The sequence below is a fragment of the Myotis daubentonii genome, chromosome X (genome assembly GCF_963259705.1).
Source record: "Myotis daubentonii chromosome X, mMyoDau2.1, whole genome shotgun sequence".
In the NCBI taxonomy this organism is placed as follows: Eukaryota; Metazoa; Chordata; class Mammalia; order Chiroptera; family Vespertilionidae; genus Myotis; species Myotis daubentonii.
In genome coordinates this window covers 90197485-90218025 of record NC_081861.1, presented here as the reverse complement: position 1 = coordinate 90218025, position 20541 = coordinate 90197485, and the positions used below count along the sequence as shown (strand labels likewise).

Below are 20541 nucleotides of genomic sequence, written 5' to 3'. Positions count from 1 at the left end.
CAAGTAGAGGGCAATTGGGCAGAGGTGAGTTTAATCAAGAGAATTTTCCTAAAATTTATGAGACATAAACTAAATTTTGAAATAGCCAAGGGTTATAAATTGTCAGAGATGACAGGAAAGGGCTTATGATGGACAACTCTGAAGTGTTCTGGCCCACCTCTTCTAAGAAGCCTACCCTGACCCTTCATCCCTCACTAATCTCCCTCTTCTCTAACCTCCTTCAGAACTTATAGTACTCAATCATGTGATACAGATGACATATGTTATCTTTATATTTATTAGCTGTTTTATGTTTACTAGTCTTGTCAATCTAGAAAGACTGTAAGCCTTTGAAGGAAAGGACTACATATTAGACCAGGGTTGTCAAAGTGTGGTCTGAAAACTCCTGGGGCGTCTCTGAGACCCTTTCAGGGAATCTGATCAAAACTATTTTTATAATAACATTAAGATGCTATTTGCCATGATAGTACAAAAGTAACAGTGGACAAAACTGGTGACAGCTTGGCTTGAACAAAAGCAGTGGTACCAATCTGTAGCAGCGGTCACTGAATACATCGCCACCACACACTCACAGATTTAAAAAGCGAGTCTCACTTAAGAGTGGCTTTGAGAAAGCAGTAAAAAGTGTTCGTTTCATGAAATCTGCACCCTAGAGTTCAGCCCTTTTTGGTATGTGTGACGTAGTGGGAAGAACAAGGCGCGTGTGCGGCGTGCAGGGGTGTGGTGTTGTCTCCAGGAAAGGCGGTTGGCGCTGGGAGGGTGGACAGCAGACCTCTGTGCATAGAACTTCATTTCTACTTGAAAGAATGACTGACAGACCGACTATGGTTATTCAAACTTGGGTACGTGGCAGACATTTCTCAGAAATTAATGGAGAGAAACTGTCGCTTCAAGGAAAACAGCTGACAGTGTTTGTCACCAGAGAAAAACTTGAATTTTCAAGAGACAGTCAGAATTTTGGAAAATGTATATCTGCTACTGTGAGCTTGACAGTTTTTCATAACTTTTCTAATGAGACCAGTAGGGATATTAACAAATATGGCCCTAACCAGTTTGGCTCAGTGGCTAGAGCGTCGGCCTGCAGACTCAAGGGTCTCAGGTTCGATTTGGGTCAAGGGCATGTACCTTGGTTGTGGACACATCCCCAGTAGGGGGTGTGCAAGAGGCACTGATCGATGTTTCTCTCTCATCGATGTTTCTAACTCTCTATCCCTTTCCCTTCCTCTCTGTAAAAATAAATAAATAAATAAATAAATAAATAAATAAATAAATAAATAAATAAAAACAAATATGATTTTTCTATACTGTATAAAGAAATGTGTTAATATTTGGAGGCTCTACATGCCTCAGCATTGTCCAAATGGCATGTTACAGAATCATGTATGGGTAAAAGACCTATTCAGATTTCAAGTTAGACCAATGGATATTAATGTAAGAGAGTATGAAATGTTTATTAATAATGGTTTCAGGTTCCACTTTGTTTTGTTTTGTTTTATTTTCTTCAGATTCCACTTTTCAACTAACTTTAAAGGAGCTACCACTTGTAGGCTTTTGGTGTATTCTCAAAGCAGAATAGCCACAATTATCTAAAAAGGCTATTAAAATGCTCCTCCTTTATCCACCTACATATCCATGTGAGGCCAGATTGTCTTCATTTACATCAACAAAGACTGAATGCAGAGGGAGATGTGTGAATCTAGGTGTCTTCTACTAAGCCAGATATTATAGAGCTTTGTAAAAGTGAAAAATAATCCCAGTCTTCTCACTAAATTATTTTTTGTTTTTTTAATGTTTTTCTTCCATAAAATGTAGGTGAATTTTTATTTTTAAATGAATTAATAAATATTTACTATTTCTCAGTTTTACTTTCTAATGCTGTAGGTATAATGTGTATATGAATGGAATTTCTTAGGTCCTCAATGCCTTTTTCTTTTTTAAATGTTCCCAATAGGCTGAATGCTACCAACATAGCAGAAAGAAAACCTATTGGGAAAATGTTTTGTGGTCATGTCCCTCAATGCTTTTTAAGAGTGTAAAGAAGTCCTGAGACCTAAATTTGAGAACTGCCATGTTAGGTTATTTCGGTACCCATCTTCATATATATATATATATATACATATATACATATATATGTATGTATGTGTATATATATCTATATATAGACATATATATAGATATAGAGAGAGAGAGATATATATATTATTGATTTTACAGAGAGGAAGGGAGAGGGATAGAGAGGTAGAAATATTGATGGGAGAGAAACATCGATCAGCTGCCTCCTGCATGGCCCCTACTGGGGATCTAGCCTGCAGCCAAGGTATATGCCTTTGACCAGAATGGAACCTGGGACCCTTCAGTCCGTGGGCCAATGCTCTATATACTGAGCCAAACCGGTTAGGGTCCCATCTTCTTTATAGTACCTTACATAGCACTGCATGTTATGCACATGCTGGTGTGCTCCCTCTCACTGGTCACATAGCAAATTTAAGAAGGAAGCTATTAATGAAACTAAAATATCGTGTCAATCTTGGTCTCAGACCATACTCGATCAGAAAGTATCTGGAAGCTATAACCAGGATCAGGCAGGGTATCTTGTCTTCTCAGAAACTTCTCAGTCTTGTGGCAAACACTTCAAGATAACCTCTCACAACACCAACCATAGGTATCAATTTTGGTATTCAATGCCAGCAAAAGGCATCGCCGTGTTTGTTATTTTGAAGCGTTTTTTTTTTCCTTCCAGTCTCCAACCTGAATCTTCTTGTATAGGTGAGCCACCATATCACAATCTGAGCTTATGTGGCCTTGAGACAAGTCACATTACAGTCAATGCACTATTAACAAGCCTTACTGAAACAAATCTTTCCAAGTCCCATATATGATCCATTTATTTAAACCAGTATTTAATAAAATGAAACCATTTGGATGGTCTTTAGAGTCTCTTTGTAACAGGATTTGAGCTACTGTATATCCCACAGATTCTGAGCATACATCCTAACCAGATGACTAAATCATTATTTAAATGATATTTAACTGATACCTCCTTCCATAAAACTATTTGAAGTTTCTCCTCAGAACTCTTCCCCTGTCCTGGGTGTTGAGACTACTGGTAATAAGGCTCACTGTTTCTTTCCTTGCAGGAGTGCTCAGATTGCTGACCTTCAGCAGAAGCTACTGGATGCAGAAAGTGAAGACAGGCCAAAACATCGCTGGGAGAATATTGCTACCATTCTGGAAGCCAAGTGTGCAATGAAATATTTAATTGGAGAAGTAAATATTACTCTTCCTACCAGCAATTAGGGATCTGGCTTGGTAGATTGAAATAAGATGTTAGCCTGGAATACTGTCATTGTGTCATTTTATATGATAAAAACTGCAATAACACTAACATTAGAGAAATAGTTTTATGGGTAAAAGTTGGTGTGAGCAAATGCTCAATAAATGTTTGCTCTTATTATTAGAAAAAGATCAGGATGCCATAATAGGCCACTACTTAAACTATTATACTATAGTACTTTTTAAAACACCCATATTTTAAGTTTAAGCCCTAGCCAGTTTGGCTCAGTGGATAGAGTATCAGCCTGTGGACCAAAGGGTCCCAGGTTTGATTCTGCTCAAGGGCACATACCTTGGTTGCAGGCTCCTCCCCGGCCCAGGCCCTGGTCAGGGCATGGTGCAGTAAGCAACCTATTGATGTGTTTCTCTCACATCGATGTTTCTCTCTTTCACTCTCCCACTCTCTTTAAAAAAGATCAATGGAAAAATATTTTTGGGTGAGGATTAACAACAATAAAAAAAAGTTTAAGATACAATCTAGGACAGACAAATTAATCACTGGCATACAGAGATTTTTCTTAAAGAAAATGCATCTTCACTGACCTTAAAATAGTCTATCATCTTACATTGTCACAAGAGGAATTAAAGTTGGTCACCTCTGGTGATTAAGGCATTTTATCTTAAGACAAGCTTACAAACTCCTCCGATTCTGCAAGTTTGAGCAATGCTTTTACATTTTGTGTTGGGGTAGCAGATTTATCTTACTAAAGAAATTCTCATTAGTCTTACCAGCACTGGTGTTTATGATGTTCGCCATCCGAGCTAATAGAGAATATATAACTAGGCCAGCATAAGATATCAATCTAGCCTGAAGAGCCAGATCTACAGTCTCAGCTAACGTGTCTACGAGTTTCAACATGTGAACACAGACATTCTGAGCTGGGACGTAATTGGCCGTAAGGGTGTGTCTTTTGATTTTCTCTTTAAAATTAAGGAAGAACTTCTTACATATGGAGTTGTCAGCTACTGTTCATGTTGGGTTTATTCTTGCCGAGGCAGAGCAAGAGATTGAATGACCTTAGTGATGACTTCTAGCTTTAAGTTATCTACCTCAACAGAAATATTGGCTCTTGGCCTGAGTAGTGTTATTACTGTTCAGTGGTAGAATCCATATGTCATGAAAACATAAGAATGGACTTGGACATGGAGGAACTTTTCTTAGCCCATTTCAAGAAAGCAGATATTTGTCTGCCTAATGAATGGGGAAAGGTGGCCATTCTTCAAAGAAAATGTTCTTCTTTTAACTTTTCCAGCTGGTCTCCTCCAAGATACAGGTCAGCAAGCTTGAAAGCAATCTGAAACAGAACAAGGCCAGCTGTGCTGACATGCAGAAGATGCTGTTTGAGGAACGGAATCATATTGCTGAAAAAGAGACAGAGTTACAGGCAGAGCTGTTCAGAATGGAGCAACAGCACCAAGAGAAGGTAAACTAGCAAGCCGAGAAGCTATACTGAGGAATAAACCATCATTGCTTTCTGTTGTTAGTTTTAAAAGATAGTGGGGGATATGATGTTTCCTTCAAAAGACCATGTAGATGGAGCACCTAGTTTGGGCAGTGCGGGGAGGGGTCTGTTCATGTTCCGTCCTAGTTCAACAACTCTGAGGCAGGTTCCCTAATGCCCCCTGCCCCTGAGCTCCTGTGTGCCACCCTCCCCCTCAGGACCTCGCCCAGGCCTTGTGTTCCAACAGTTAACATGCTCAAGGTCACACAGTAAATGGAAGAACTGGCATCTGAATAGCCTGTATTACACACCTAAGCAGAATTAAGGTCATAGAGGCCTTATAAGCTATGCCAAAGGGGTCAGGCTTTACTCAAGGTTTGCCTCTAAAAAATAGAATTGGACATTTGGGATACTCAGATGATCAAGAGAGCACCCCAATGCTAGAACAAATGAAGTTTGGGCTACACATTTATAGGAAACAAAATTTAAAGCAGTTAAGGTTATTCACAAAATAAGAAATGGTTCTCCAGCTACTCTCCAAAATCTTCAGGTACCAAATCCCGGTTGACCTAGGATTCCAGTCATTTGCTCCTTAAATATACAAGCTCTGGGAGATGAGCGCTTTCAGATTTTCATTCACCAAACAACTCTGAGTTTGCAAATCTAACACTGGAAACAACCTTAAAAGCTAGAAAGCTGCTTTTATAAAAAGTTTTCTGAGCAATAAAAAAAAACCATATAGTCTTTTCCAAATTTTGCAGATAAGAAACCTGAAACAAAGAGAAATTAATGACTTGTCTAAGTTTACACATACCAGTGACAAGAGATCTTAGCCTCCATTTTGGTATTAAGATTAACATGCCTGGTGAACTATGCAATTGTGCTTGCTCCTTACTACTTCAAGCCATGAGAGCAAAAGAGAACAGTTTAGCCCCAGCCAGGTGGCTCAGTTGGTTGTGGGTTTGATTCCCGGTCATGGCACATAACTAGGTTTCAAGTTCCATCCCCCGTTGGGGCACGTCTGGGAGGCAACTGATCACATGTTGTTTCTCCCCCCATCCCTTCTTCTCTCTCTAAAAATCAGTAAAAAACATATCCTCAGGTGAGGATTTTAAAAGAGAGAGAGAGAGAACAGTTCCGCTAAATCACAGAGGAGTCAATCTGATCACTGCTTGGACTGAGCCCAATTTCCTTTTTTGTCTTATTTTTATTTGGTCACATTGGGTTGTATCTTTCTCTAGGTGTTGTACCTTCTCAGCCAGTTGCAGCAAAGCCAGATGGCAGAGAAGCAGCCAGAAGTGTCAGTCAGTGAAAAGAAACAACAGCTGCGGAGCACACTGAAGTGTCAGGTATAATGAGGCAAAGGTTTCCAGAGATGGGTTCCGAGGGCCTGACAGAATTATCTGATTTAGACCATTGTACTTACAGCAGAGAGCAATTAGGTATTAAACAGGGTTGATAATGGCAGCCTCTACTGCTTTTTGGCCCTAGTTGATCAATTTAAGGTATTTAGAATGTAGCCACACATAGAATAACCTCCTTTTTGGTACAGAAATGACGGTGCATACTCAATACCAGACTCTGAGGCCTCCTGATTCTTTGCCTAAACATGAGCTCTAAATAGTTGAGAAAATTAAAACATCCAGTAGACTCCTAGGGACATTGAGCTGTCTCTTCCTGAGCCTGTTCTTCTGAGCTGAGACTTGACATATTTATAAAATGCCTAGGGTCTAAATTTCTTCCAGAGGCTGGGAACACCACACCCTTACTAGCATGTCAGAGCACTATTTTATCCAACTTAGAATCTTTTTCCTGACCCACCAGTCTCTAGGGTTTCCTTGGTACCTCCCATCAAAGATATAACCAAAGTATAGTTAAGGTCGTATGCATGAATCTGGTTGTCTTAAATGCCAGGAAGTTTAATCAGGCTTATTATTAGAGTAGCAAATAAGCTGCCTAGTCTATGTTGAGAAGGATGATCAAAAGCATCTCTGACTTCAGAGAAACAGTTGTCTGCATAGGTTTCTTAATCAGCTTCCTGATGTGAATGAGGAATGAGAGGGTGGAGAATGGAAAATGTAGGGCAGAGTCCATAGTTTCGTGATGGCTGTCAGGGCTGCTTGGGATGTTGGAATAGAGTTGCATTCAGGACACCTAGGAACTGGTGGCAATCGGGCATTTTTCTGGGTGCCAGTGCTTGCTGTGCAAAATCCATCTGCTGCCAGCAACTTGGCAGCAGTATGTTTTCATCTCTGTGAGTTGTTTGGTGCCCCACATGTAGTGCCCAAAATAATCCCACCGATCTCTGTGCTCTCTGGAAATAGGAAGAAGAACTTGAGAAGATGCAAGGAGTGTATGCGCAAAATAAGCAGCTTCTCCGAGAGAATGAAATCATAAAGCAGGTAATACAGCCTCCCATCCACTGAACAAGCCCGGGGAGACCCTGTTGCAACTGAGGCCAACCCTTGGGAGTAAAAGCCTGAATATGATGACTTGGCTGTATTTTATGAGGTCGATATCAAGTTTCCATTTGACATAGTCATGTGCATTTCAAATTATATAAACACATTTTTTAATTTGCTCTTTTCTGAATTGAATCCTAATCTTGTAGTAAAGTGGAAGTCCTTCAACCTACTTTAGTATTACCCTGCCTCACTTTAATATGCTTTCAAATTGAGCTAGCTTAGAAATCATTATGTTTGAGCCATGAACACTCTCAGAAGCTGCCCTGCAATATACACGTTTTCTCTTCTTTTCAAATAGAAACTGACTCTCCTCCAAGTAGCCAGCAAACAGAAACCTCATCTTCCTAAGGATACCCTTCTCTCTCCAGACTCTTCTTTTGAATATATCCCACCTAAGGTAAACTGCTCAGTGCCTATGATACCTTCCCATAGCCAGGGTTTGGAATGAGTACACTAAAATCGCCTTTTAGAAGAGGTTGCGAGGTAAAATATCCAAATTCCAGCATCTCGATTTTCTTTGGACTCGCAGATAAAACTCTAGGACAGTCTTGAGGGAAATAGGCCTTCTCCCTCCATGGGAGATGGACTCTTGGCCATGTACAGACATGTAACACAGCTGAAGGGGAGGAGCAAAGTGAAAGAGCAGAACTCAGCTGTCCATCCCTAAGTACTTATCAGATCATGAGTCCCTCCCTCCTCAGATTACTCAACCTCTCCTTGCAGTTTCTGTCTCTTCAAAGACTCTGCAAGGCCAAAGGGAGAAGCAGAATTTCTTCTGATTGGTAAAGCCAAGTGGAGTATATTTGAGGGAGTCTGAAATCTCTGCTCTGGGAAGATAGCTGGCAACAGCTACTGTGAAGATATGATCCACATGTGTTGTTTTTTTTAATTAAATAACTATTCCAAACCTTTGTTCTTAGCCAAGACCTTCCCATTTTAAAGAAAAGTTCCTGGAGCAAAGCATGGACATCGATGATCTAAAATATTATTCAGAGCATTCTGTGAATGATCCTGAGGATGGTGATATTGACGATGGGGATGATGAGGAATGGAAGCCAACAAAATTATTTAAGATACCCAAGAAGAACATCCAAGTGGTAGGAGGCAGCTCTCATCTCTGTCAGGGGTTCTAGTCTGTCTTCGCTGCCAGTGGGAATGTACCCGCCCCATACCCTGCACCTGAACCCCTGGATCCCATTCAGAGGCATTGGCTCCACCAAGGGGTGCTCATCAGGCCAGCTCTGTATGGAACCTGTGGCCAGCAGAAGGAGCTGCCTGAGTGTGCAGGTGGTTCTTTTCATGTCTGTGGGCTCTTACCAGTCTGAAAGGTAGTAGTGTTCTATACCATTTCTTCAGGCTGGTTCCAATGTGATCATAATCCTTCACATTTTTATAGCACTTTACAGTTTATAAAGCTTCATATATGTTATTTCTTTTCAATTGTCACCAAAAATTCAATGAGATATTTATTATTTGTTTTACAGATGGATCTGAGGCCCACAGGAGGGAAATGACCTTGCCTAAAGTTATAGTGATAGGGCTTGAAATAGAATATTCTGACTCCAAGTCCAGTTTGTTTCTATCACATCATGGTCATATCAGTAAAAATTATAGACCAGAAGCTGAGTGCCTAAAAGAGTGATTTTGCTCACTAGGCTAAGGGGTAATGAGAATTACAGAAAAGGCTAAGAGTTCAGATCAAACACACTAGTTAAGGCTAGTTAGGAATAGTCTGACTTTGAGGCATGTGTTATTTATTTACATGATGACAGGCTTACATAATTATCAAATGTAGATGATTTATGTTAAAACATTAACTTCCCGGGCACTACAGTTTACTGCTACTGCAACTGTGCCCTGCAGTCACATTCTGCCTAAGAGAAGTTCACAAACTACCCTAGCTGGCTTCCTAGAAAGTTACTTGATTTAATTAGCTCATTGTGAACCACACAGGGAACTGAGCCTTCTAAAGCCACAACATCAGAGAGAAGCAAGTCATGAGGAATATATAGTCATGCTGGCATTTGGTCATTTGAAAAGAGTCAAAAATGCAATGTATTGGGCAACCTCAGAGAGCTTATAATCTAACTAGAGGCTCAGTGCACAAAAATCGTGCAGGGGGCAGGTTGGGTCCCTCAGCCCAGCCTGCACCCTCTCGCAATCCAGGACTGCTGGCTCCTAACTGCTCGCCTGCCTGCCTACCTGATCACCCCTGACTGCCTCTGCCTGCCGGCCTGATTGCCCCTAACTGCCCCCACTGCCAGCCTGATCGCCCCTAACTGCCCTCCCCTGCCGGCCTGATCGCCCCTAACCACCTCTGCCTCGGCCCCCACCACCATGGCTTTGTCCGGAAAGACGTCTAGAAGATGTCCAGTCTAATTAGCATATTACCCTTTTGTTAGTATAGATAGGAAAACAAGGCAAAGAAATAGAAGCACACCATAGAACCTCAGCATCTTCATCTCAGAGAAATGCACTGAGGGGTTTTTTAAGGGTGACTGACTATAAAACCAAACCAAGTAGATAGAGTTTAGGAAGATGCCAGGAAAGAGATGACTATTGCTGCATTATAAGACAGAAAGGGAAATATATGTTGGGGACAACTAGGAGACCACTTCTGGCCCAATGAATAGCATATTACAAAGATTTTGTAGTAGAAAGACAGAGGATTGAGACACTTAGAGGAAATGGGACAGAACATGTCTGACTTTCATTTACTTAACAAACGTTTATGAACTCTACTGTGGTTGAAGTGGAGCACATGAGCTGAGTACAGATTTAAAGGTCAGCTAAGTAACAGGAAGCAGAGTTGAAAAATACACACAAGGAATACATGGTAGAAGACCTAAAACTGGTGAGGGAGTTTCCAAATGAGAAGCAAATGCAGGTATACTTTCCTCAAGGAAAACTTACTATATGTTATAGCACTGTTGCTCTAAGCCTAAAAAAGAAATATATAACAAATATTTCAAGTAAATAGTATTGCTATCAATGACAAATCCTGTGCTTAAAACAGTGAGAGATGATTATTTTCTAGGCTTTCCCCCTGATTTTAAAACTCAAGAAGAGACTATAACTGGGCATTAAGGGGAGCAAGCTGGCATACAATCTAGTTTCTCCCTTTGTGTGACCTCAAAGTACATGGATGGTATGACTGCTCTTTGATCAGACTGCTCGTAGGCAGACACTATACGTAGACCTTGAGGCTTTGCATGAAGGCCATCCTGATTATTATTGTTCCAACCAGCTGAAGCAGGCTGGTATTATCACTAGGTTACTGAAAGGGAGACTGCAGCAAGGCACCAAAATGATGATTTCTCCAAAGCTACTGCTGAAAAAGTTGGCTTCCTCACTCAGCCATGTTTCCTGTGTGTACTAAGAACATGTTGAAGGATAGGCCATGTGCTATAGTTTTAAAAAGTAATAGCTTAGGAACCAGATAGACACGGGCTCTAGTCTTGAGTTTGCCACTGGTGAGTTAGATGACGTTAAGCAAGTCACTTAATCTCCCTAGGCCTCAGATTCTTCATCTATGTAATGAAGGGATTATATTAGAAGAGGTGTATAATGTCCCTTTCCAGCACTAATATCCTGAGTCAGAATAACAAAGTTGTTATTGTTTTTAATAAATGGGTTTTAATAAATCTACCTTTATATGGTGTTGTATGGTAATCTCAGAAGTTAAAAGAAGGGATGTATGCAAAAGCACCTTGTGACAAAATATGCAGGTATTGTTATTAAAGCATAGTAAGCATTTTACTAATACTTTGGCAGAAAATAGGAAGCAGGTATTTTTGTCTCCATCGTAGAAATGAAAGAATGGAGATGAGCTTGGATGAAGTGACTTGTCCAAAGTCATGCCAAGTATTAAATACTAGAAGCCCGGTGCACAAATTCGTGCACAGGTGGGGTCCCTTGGGGTGGCCTGTGGAGATCGGGCCCCAGCTCGTGGCGGCCCCAACACCCGCAGCTGCCACTGGTCACCATCTGCAGGGCGACCAGCGGGGCGATCAGGTTCCCACTTGCACCCGCCTTGGCCTGGCACCACCCACTAATCTGCTCCACCATCTCATCACAGTCCCACTTTCGTTGGGGCCCATCAGTGCTGGCAGTGCCTCCACTGCAGCCCACTGCCAGTGCCATGTCACCGATGCCCGCCATGTTCCGTGCTGCCCCCTGATGGTCAGCACACGTTATAGCGAGCGGTTGAACTCCCAGTCTAACGACCACCCAAGGGGACAATTTGCATATTAGACTTTTATTATATAGGATAGGATGAGAGCCCAAGTTTCCTAATTCCTAGCCTAATGTTCATTATGTTAAAATTTTTATCAGATCTTACCATTCTGAGATACAATACAACGCTTAAATCAGTGCTAGAAGAATTATAGACTCTAAAGCAGTGGTTCTCAAGCCTGGCTGCACATTAGGATCCCTAAAGGAGCTTTTAAACATGGGAGCTGGGGTCCCCACCCCCTGATATTCTGATTTAGTTGGTCTGAGGTAGAACCTGGCCTTTCTGAAAACTCCCCCAGAGATTTCATATGTATAGTTGGGGTTGAAAACTACTGGCTTAAAGGAACCCCACAGGTTCCTTTCAGCTCTACTTCCCACTCTATATAAAGAGCCCCTCTATTATAGTGGTTCTCAACTGTGGTGTTGGGACATGCTGGGTGGGTTGCAAACAGTTGTGATGCACACATGTGTACACATACACGCACCACATACCTATATAATTGAGGTTATGTATGTGGCAAGGTCATGCTCCCTCTCACATTCTGATCTTGTCCTGGTGTGAGAAAGAATAAGATGAAGTTGTAGCTAATACATATGGCATTCATGTGAATATATCTGTCACGTGTGTCATGCCTGTTCTATTAACAACACTGCCAGATGTATTTCTAGCCTCTGCTTGCTTGAAAACTTCTGATAGTGGTGAATCTCACAGGGCAGCCCATTGTATTCCATAACTGTTAGAAAGTTGTTCCTTGTAAATCATCCCACCAGGTATTGGCTATATAAAAGTCTAATTGTTCTTATTTATGACAGCCTTTCAGATAATATTCTCATACTATTAAGCCTTTGCATAAAATAGAGAACACGTGGGCAGGGTACTAGAGTGTTTTTGATGAATTTGTAAATGGCCAGAGGACCATACCCAGCCTATATCAACCAATTAATCAGTGTCATCCTGGTGAGGTATGTCTAGGACATGTCATAAAATTCTGTCTTTTGCCCTATCTTATTCAAAGACGCAAAGATTTTTTTATTTTATTTGAATGCCCAATGTTGGCAAGTATGACTAAGATGGGCATTCCTGTCTATTGCTGTTAGCAATGTAAATTTGGTATAGCTTTCTGTAAGGCAACTTGAAAATATGTATCCAAAGCTTTAAAAATGTTCCTATCTTTAGGCCCAGTAATTATACACATAGGAATTTATACTAAAAACAAATAGTCATTGGTGTGTAAAAAAGATTTACTCAACAGATCTTTTGAGCATGTATCAGGCACTGTTTCTAGGTGTTGAGGATATGGCATATGAGACAGGTAAGATCCTTGGCCTCGTGAAACTGAAGAAAGACATTCTTGTGGAGAGAGATGTGCCGAGCCAGCTCAGCCAAGGGTTTGCAAGCCTGAGGGAGGGCGGTGAAGGACGAAGAAATGACAGACAAAGAGAATAAGCTGGGTCTAGGGATGGATCTTCCTGGGCCTGGCTGAGGCCACAGAGAGAGATCCAGAGACAAGCTGAGCCTTTATTTTATAGCCAGAGGTAAACAAGGTAGTGGTCACCATAGTTACAATGTTCTTGTGAGTTTCACTTGTTTTGGCAGCACTTGATAAACCTCCCACAGCCCATTAGCTACCCAGATAAAATCTAGGGAGTATCATAAGGTCAAGCCTAATTATGCTAAGTAGACTGTGCCCTCTAAGCTGGGACTTGTTTGTGGCTTTGCCAACAGGTCAGTCCAAGGCTTAACCCTATAGCCACGCCCTACAGAGAGAGAGACACAGTTACCAGAAAAACAAAATCATTTTAGATGATAAGAGATAAGAAGAAAATATAGAGAAGTCACAGATAGGATAGGAAAAAAGTACTTCAGAAGAGGGCTTGGGAGAGGTCTCTCTGAGGAAGAGATATTTAAGCTGAGAGCTGAACAAAGTGAAGGAGCAAGTCAGGAAAGGAATCAGAGGAAGAACATTTTAGGAAAAGGAAACAGCAAATGCAAAGATCTTGGGGCAGGATGAACTTGGTTTATGAAGGAGCAGCTGAGAAGGCCAGTGTGGCTAGAGTGTATTGAAAAGTGGGAGAGAGTAGTACAAGGGCCATTCAGAGGGGTAGCCAGGACCACATTACAGAGGGCCTTTGTCTATCATGGTAACATTTTGGTTATATTTATGTATCAGGATGTTTGCTTTAACATGATTTATAATAACAAACAATTTCTTTTAATGCCATCTTAATATCTAATGTAGGAGTCTGGTTTAATAAATTGACATTTCCACATAATGCAATACTATATACAAGTATTAAATATTAAAATCATGGTTTTTGATTTTTAAATTTTATAAAATTATGTATATTACTCTCATAATAAAAATGATATTATTTTGGTTTATTTTACCTTCACAACTACAGAATAATGCTGATGGTTGTCATATGAAAGAGATGTAAGGGCTTGAATTTAATGGTAAACCCAGTATGAATCCACAAAGACATGACAAGGATGGGGGAAAACGCTACTGTGATTTTAGGCCTCATTAACAAGAATATTGGGAGGTGCCTGTGTCAATCTACTTGATAATGATCACACCACATCTAGAAAGTTATGCTCATTTCTGGATGTCACAATTAAAGATGAACTTGGACAAACTGGTGTATAGTTAAGATAGCGAGGATTCTTGGAAACCATGTCATGTGGTGAATCATTGAAGGAGCTAGATATATTTAGCTTTGAGAGGATTTGGACAGAGGGGCACTGAGAGTGAAAATTATGCTCAGGGCTTGAACAACTTTGCTGTGAAAGTGGGGTTAAACTGATACCATGTCATTCCAGATGACAGAATTGTGTCCTATGGTCAAACATTATAGGAAACGATTTTCATCTCAGGATAAATAGAAATTGGTATCATTAGATCAGGGATATTAGAGAGGTGCTTCAAACATCACATCAGACTTTACATGGTCACTGAGGACTCCTCCATCATTCTTTGAGGTCTGCCACTTGTTTGTTTCAAGCCAAACTATCCTACTTTCTCCCACCATTTCTCTTATAACATCACTTTCTATAACACTGGTCACCGTGTCTCTATTTTGTTTAATGGGATAGACTACTTCAAACAGGGTCTGGGAGCAGTTGCTCCCCATGATTTCTGAATTCCAAACTTCTGTCTGACTGTATTGCTTTTTGACAGCCATTTTACACTTTCCACTCAAGGAACTTCGTGACATCTCCAATCCTTAGGCCTTTTGTACAAAAACTACTTTTAAGCCAGATCTTCCCATATTTTTTTTTTTTTACTAGAGACCTGGTGCACAAAATTTGTGCACTTGGGGGGACCCTCTGCCCATCCTGCACCCTCTCACAGTCCAGAAGCCCTCAGGGGATGTCCCCATGGGCCTAAGCCATCAGTCAGACATCCTTAGCACTGCCGTGGAGGCAGGAGAGGCTCCCGCCACCACCGCTGCACTCGCCAGCACTGATCCCCGCTTCTGGCTGAGCAGCACTCCCCCTGTGGGAGCCCACTGACCACCAGGGGGCAGCTCCTGCATTGAGCATCTGCCCCCTGGTAGTCAGTGCGCATCATAGTGACCTGTCATTCCACTGTTCGGTCGATTTGCATATTGGGCTTTTATTATATAGGATGGCTGATTTGGGAGGAACCTAAGTGTCAAACTGAAATTGATCCCTGTTATAACTTTTACTTTGGGCCGATAATTTCAGCCTGTCCAAATATTTTTGAATTGTGATTCTGTTATCTTACATATTAATCATCCTTCCAGCTTTGTGTTGTTGTTACAGCAGATTAAAATGCCTACCTTGTAGACCAGTTATGAGATTTTTGTAGTTGTATATTATATGAAAGTACTCCAAAAACTGTAAAGTGCTATACAAATGTAAATGATATTTCATTCATCAGTGATTCATTAAACTGCTAAATTATTAAAGTGCTGAGGACAAATCTCAGGCTGACACTGAACAAACTGTAGAAAGTGAGTTGGATGAAGTACAGTTAGGTAGATCAAAAGATGTCAAGCAACTGTGCTTAGTCCTTAAATATACTGTACCTAACTCCACTACCAATTAGCTCACAGTTCTTTACTTTGCCCTTAAAATGATCATGAGAGTCTCTTTCAGTTTCCCTGCATTCTTATGATAGCCCTCTGATCTGTCTTTCAAGTATCCTATCCCCAAATAAATGGATTTGCCTGGCTTAACTTGTTCTTAGTAAACCTATGGTGGTTCACATTGATCTTTGTTTCACTAAAGAGAGGACTGAGGCGCCCTGGCTGGTATGCTCAGTGGTTACAGTGCCAGCCCCTGCACTGAAGGGTCTTGGGTTCGATTCCTGGTCAAGGGCACCACCTGGATTGCTGGTTCGATCCCCGGCCCTGGTCAGGGCATGTGTGAGAGGAAATCAGTCGATGTGTCTCACATTGATCTCTTCCTATCCTCCTTCCTCTCTCCTTCCCCCTCTCTCCCATTTTCTTCCTTCCACTCTGTCAAAAAAAAATCAATGGAAAAAATATCTTTGAGTGAGGATTAACAAGAGAGGACTGGGGAGATAGAAGCTTGGTAAAGTTGATGGTACTTTCCATCTTTTCAGAAAGGCTTGTAAATGAAGGGAAGGCCTTTTAAACTAGTCATCCTACCCTGTGAAAAGTGGGGTGAAACTGATTCCATGTCATTCCAGATGACAGTAATGACTCTTTCTTTTTAAAAAAATATATGTATTATTGATTTCAGAGAGGATTGTGGAGAGAGAGAAACATCAGTGATGAGAGAGAATCATTGATTGGCTGCCTCCGGCATCCCCCTCATTGGAGATTGAGCCTGAAACCCAGGCGTGTGCCCTGACTGGGAATCGAACCATGACCTTCTGGTTCATAGGTTGACGCTCAACCACTGAGCCACACCGGCTGGGCGGTAATAAAGTCTTTCTACAAATCTGTTTTTGCAGTGTTCCTGCAAGGGCTGGTGTGGGAATAAGCAGTGTGGGTGCAGGAGACAGAAGTTGAACTGTGGCGTGGACTGCAGCTGTGACCCCACAAAGTGTAGGAACCGTCAGCAAGACAAGGTAGGATTAGTGCCATTGCCCCTTATTTTCCCCACTAGTTTCCGCCCTTTTCTTCATGAAATCTGGAATCTCCTGCACAGCTCTTCTACTCTTCTTTTCTCTGCAATCAGAAAAATACACAGTTCGCTTAATCCTATTTGCTCACTGCTAGTCTTTCCACACATCCCCTTCAGAAACCACAGCCCTTCCCAGAAGATTCCCAGGTATGAGTTCCCCATTCCCCACCTTGACTATAATGTTTCTATAGTTTCTGAGGCAGGAACAAGGAACAAGAAAGCAGGCATTTACAGGCATATAGATATGCAGGATCCGGCTAATCCAGAGGCTTAGCTGGAACTATAAGGGCCACATGCTGAGGTGGCAGCTTCCAGGAAGGAAGTTAATCCTTCTGACATCTTGAGACATTAGTTACCTAGCCCCTCTCCATGGGAACCAGCTATTCTCTAGGAAAAGACTCACAGGAACTTGGTCTTTCTGATGGTCACTGTTGTGAGCCAAGGTAATTGTAGCTGTCCTCCTTATATTACTTCCAGGAATAGAAATCTCAGGGAAACAAAATGTGTTCTGAGAAAGGCAGCACCAAGTACGTCAGGTCCACATACTTGCCTTATGCCTACCTGTGCCCATGGCAAAAGCCCATTCCTACAGCTCCCTATGTGATAAGCAATAATTTTAGCAAGCTTAGTGTAATGATCATTCATCATGCATTTCTTGAACATCTACATGTAAACAGTTTTGCCCTGGGTTTTCTATTAAAAACTAGAGGCCCAGTGCACACATTCGTGCACCAGTGAGGTCCCTCGGCCTGGCCTGTGGGATCAGGTCGAAACCTGCTCTCTGCCATCCCCCAAGGGGTCCCAGATTGTGAGAGGGTGCAGGCCAGGCCGAGGGACCCCACGGGTGCATGATTGGGGCTGGGGAGGGACACAGGAGGTTGGCCAGTCGAGGAGGGACCACAGAAGGGCTCCAGGGTGTGTCCAGCCCATCTTGCTCAGTCCAGATTGGCCAGACCCTAGCAGTAAGCTAACGTACTGGTTGGATCATCTGCCCCCTGGTGGTCAGTACACGTCATAGTGAGCAGTTGAGTGGCCTTAGCATATCGTTAGCATATTACACTTTGATTGGTTGAATGGACAACCAGACACTTAACATATTAGGCTTTTATTATATAGGATACTTCTAAGGTAGGCAGTTATTAGAGGATTAAAGAGGTAAGGCTAACAATTGCAGATGTCTCAGGGACCTTGGGAGTCTGTTCCTGTAGCTAAGTAAAATAAGTCAGACAAAAAGTCAAGTACTATATGATTTCACTCGTGGGATATAGAACTGAAAGCAACAAATAAACAAACAAAAACTCATAGAAACAGACAACATGTTGGTTACCCGAGGGAAGGAGGTGGGAGTAGTAAAGGGTGAAGGGGGTCAAATATATGGTGACAGGAGATTTGACTTTGGGTGGTGGGCACACAATGCAATATACAGATCATGTACCATAGAAAATTATACTTGAAACATATATAATCTTATTGACCAATGTCACCCCAATAAAAGATTAGACCCTAGGCTTCCTGACTCTTAATCCAGTTCTTTTTTCATAACAGAAGCTTATAATTCTAATCAAAGCTCTACCCCAAAGTCACCTCACTGCCTAAGTAACTTCTTTCTCTTGGCCTTGGTTTCCTTCTCTGGAAAAAAAAATAATACAGACAACACCCTTTTTAGTAAAAAGAATATTGCAGATTGGAAAAAGGGAAAGTTAAAGAAATCACCAAGGCTTGGTCTTGTTTAAACCTCGCGTCATGATGCATCCTGTGCCACTATCCTACCTAGTCCTTCGCCCTCAGAAGCTGCCATCAAGCACTATGACCCCAAGCAGGGTCTCCCTGAGACTTGCTTAGAAACTGATGAGGCCCTCCAAGCTGGTGTCTCTCTGGTTGGACAGGAACAGTGATTCTATAACCCTGGGAACTGAATATCTAATAGCCTGTCTGCTTGATTCTCAGGATAGCTTGGGAACTGTTGAGAGGACCCAGGATTCCGAAGGTTCCTTCAAACTGGAGGATCCCACAGAAGTGACCCCAGGATTAAGCTTCTTCAATCCTGTCTGTGCCACTCCAAACAGTAAGGTAGGTAGGCTAAAAGGCAGGCATTTCCAGCTGTATTATGGTCCCTCTCTGCCTTAGCTCTAACCGACAGTGGTGGGGGAAGGGGAGAAAGGGCCAATGTGCTTGTTGGGAACTGGGAATGGAGCATAGTCTGTTGCTTCCTGCTTCCTGCAGAGCAATCTTACAGAACACCTCATATATTGGAAGTCTTCTGGGCATCTGTGGGGGCTAAGCTGGGCTGAGCCTCTGCCCCACCTGAGATGTAGTCATACCTGTTTCTGTCCCTCCTAGATCCTGAAAGAGATGTGTGAAGTGGAGCAGGTTTTGTTAAAGACTGCTCCAGACACCTCCTCCCTTGGCCTCCCAGACTTGAAACATGTAGCCACAGAATCCCAAGAAAATAAAGCTCCAGGGAAGAAAAAGAAACGAGCTCTGGCCAGCAATGTCAGCTTCTTTTCCGGCTGCTCCCCTATTGAAGAAGAGGCCCCATAAAATTGGACTCATCTCTGCCCCAGTCTGGCTTACAAGGCACCTTCTGGTTGCAGCCAGAGGAGGTTTTTTAATGACTCCTCTACATTTCAGGTTTCTTGCTGTTGATAAAAGGGACAGCATGTTACTGAAAAGGAAGGAATTTTGTTGTCTCGGTCCTCAGTCTCTAGCCCTCCAGCCCCAGACTTGCTCTCTCCTCTCTAGAAGGGTGCTAAACCGCCTGCTGAAGACAGAACCAGCTGACCTTCCTGCTGACTCTTTGGGAACCAATCCTCAGTATAGTCAAGCTCTTTCTGATTTGCCATCAATTCAGGCTGCCTCCCAGGGCTGTCTTATCTCTAGGCTCTCTCAGCTTAATGACAGAGCCTACCCTGGGTGGGACGCCTGACACCCATCTTTCAACCCACCTCAGGAAGGGGCTCTTCATGGTCCTGAGGTAAATGAAATCTTTAAAAATGTTAATGTTTTTTAAAAGAAATAAAGAAATAAAGCTTAGTGCTTCTATTGTTTGGAAAGATCCTTCTGTGCTATATTTTCAACCCATGTTCCTCCACCCCTGGGAATGCCAGGCAAGTAGCCAGGCCCCACCGCCTTGTCATGGCCCCTGTCCCCTAAGGGCCGTATGGACCAATACATTATGTCTTCACTTCACTCTGCTACCTCAGAAAATTGGAATAAAACTAGCAAGGCCAGTGTCCTGATCTCCACTGTACAGCCCGCCCAGCCTCTAGATTTACAAGAAAGGGACATATTTACCAGGCATCCCCATGCACCTGCCACAGTTTTATTTAAAGTCACAAAGTTAGTGGGTAATGGAGCTAGAACTTGAACCCAGGCCTAATACCAAAGCTTCATGTGTTACTAGAGTGGCAGTGGTGGCAATCCCTAAAGCCCTGCAGCCTGACTTCTTGCTTGAGCATATGCCTTAGGCCACACTGCTACCTGCTTTCTCCTTTGAAAGGGGAGCAGAGGGCTGTGCTTACTCCTTACTGGGCATCCGAGTTCTCCATCTCTGCTTAAAACTGCAAGGGGGCCAGCCCTAAAATGCCAAACACAGGTTGCTGACTGGCCTTAGAGCCTTCTGAAGAATTTTCAAGCCCTGGGCCTCTCATATCCATGCATTCTGAATCCCAGTCTCCCCTACCACCACCCCGCCCCCAGTAAAAGCTTCCAGAGCACCTCCCAGAACTCAGCACATGAAAGCCCAAACTCCTCTAAAATCCACCAGAACCAAGCAAAGGAAACTAAAGGATGATCTGCTGGGAATGAAGCCTGCAGGAGAACTAGCTGCCCTGCAGCCCTCTCTGGCCTTCTGCCAGCAGGCAGCCCTAATTCTCTGCATTTTAATGTCCAGGAAGCAAGAGAGCCTCTTCCATTGCCAACTAGAGCCCCTGGATACAATGGGAAA

The 20541-nt window shown here is 42.4% G+C and overlaps 1 protein-coding gene and 1 non-coding gene across 3 annotated transcripts in view; one reads left to right on the top strand and one right to left on the bottom strand.

Moving 5' to 3' along the window:
• KIF4A (kinesin family member 4A) overlaps nt 1-19623 on the top strand; it is a 191257-nt gene extending 171634 nt beyond the window's left edge. The window contains exons 24-32 of one of the 2 annotated variants that reach the window (XM_059680350.1): nt 3138-3267; nt 4587-4757; nt 6017-6124; nt 7100-7177; nt 7539-7637; nt 8161-8337; nt 16423-16539; nt 18543-18665; nt 18936-19623. In XM_059680350.1, the coding sequence (XP_059536333.1) occupies nt 3138-3267; nt 4587-4757; nt 6017-6124; nt 7100-7177; nt 7539-7637; nt 8161-8337; nt 16423-16539; nt 18543-18665; nt 18936-19136 (1204 nt within the window). In that variant the 3' untranslated portion in view covers nt 19137-19623. The remainder of the gene's footprint in view (nt 1-3137; nt 3268-4586; nt 4758-6016; nt 6125-7099; nt 7178-7538; nt 7638-8160; nt 8338-16422; nt 16540-18542; nt 18666-18935) is intronic. The other variant, XM_059680351.1, reaches the window with a different exon arrangement.
• LOC132225406 (small nucleolar RNA SNORA32) lies at nt 1937-2069 on the bottom strand. The gene has a single exon (XR_009450918.1). It is a non-coding gene; the product is annotated as a small nucleolar RNA SNORA32 (small nucleolar RNA).
• Nucleotides 19624-20541: the final 918 nt, after the last annotated feature.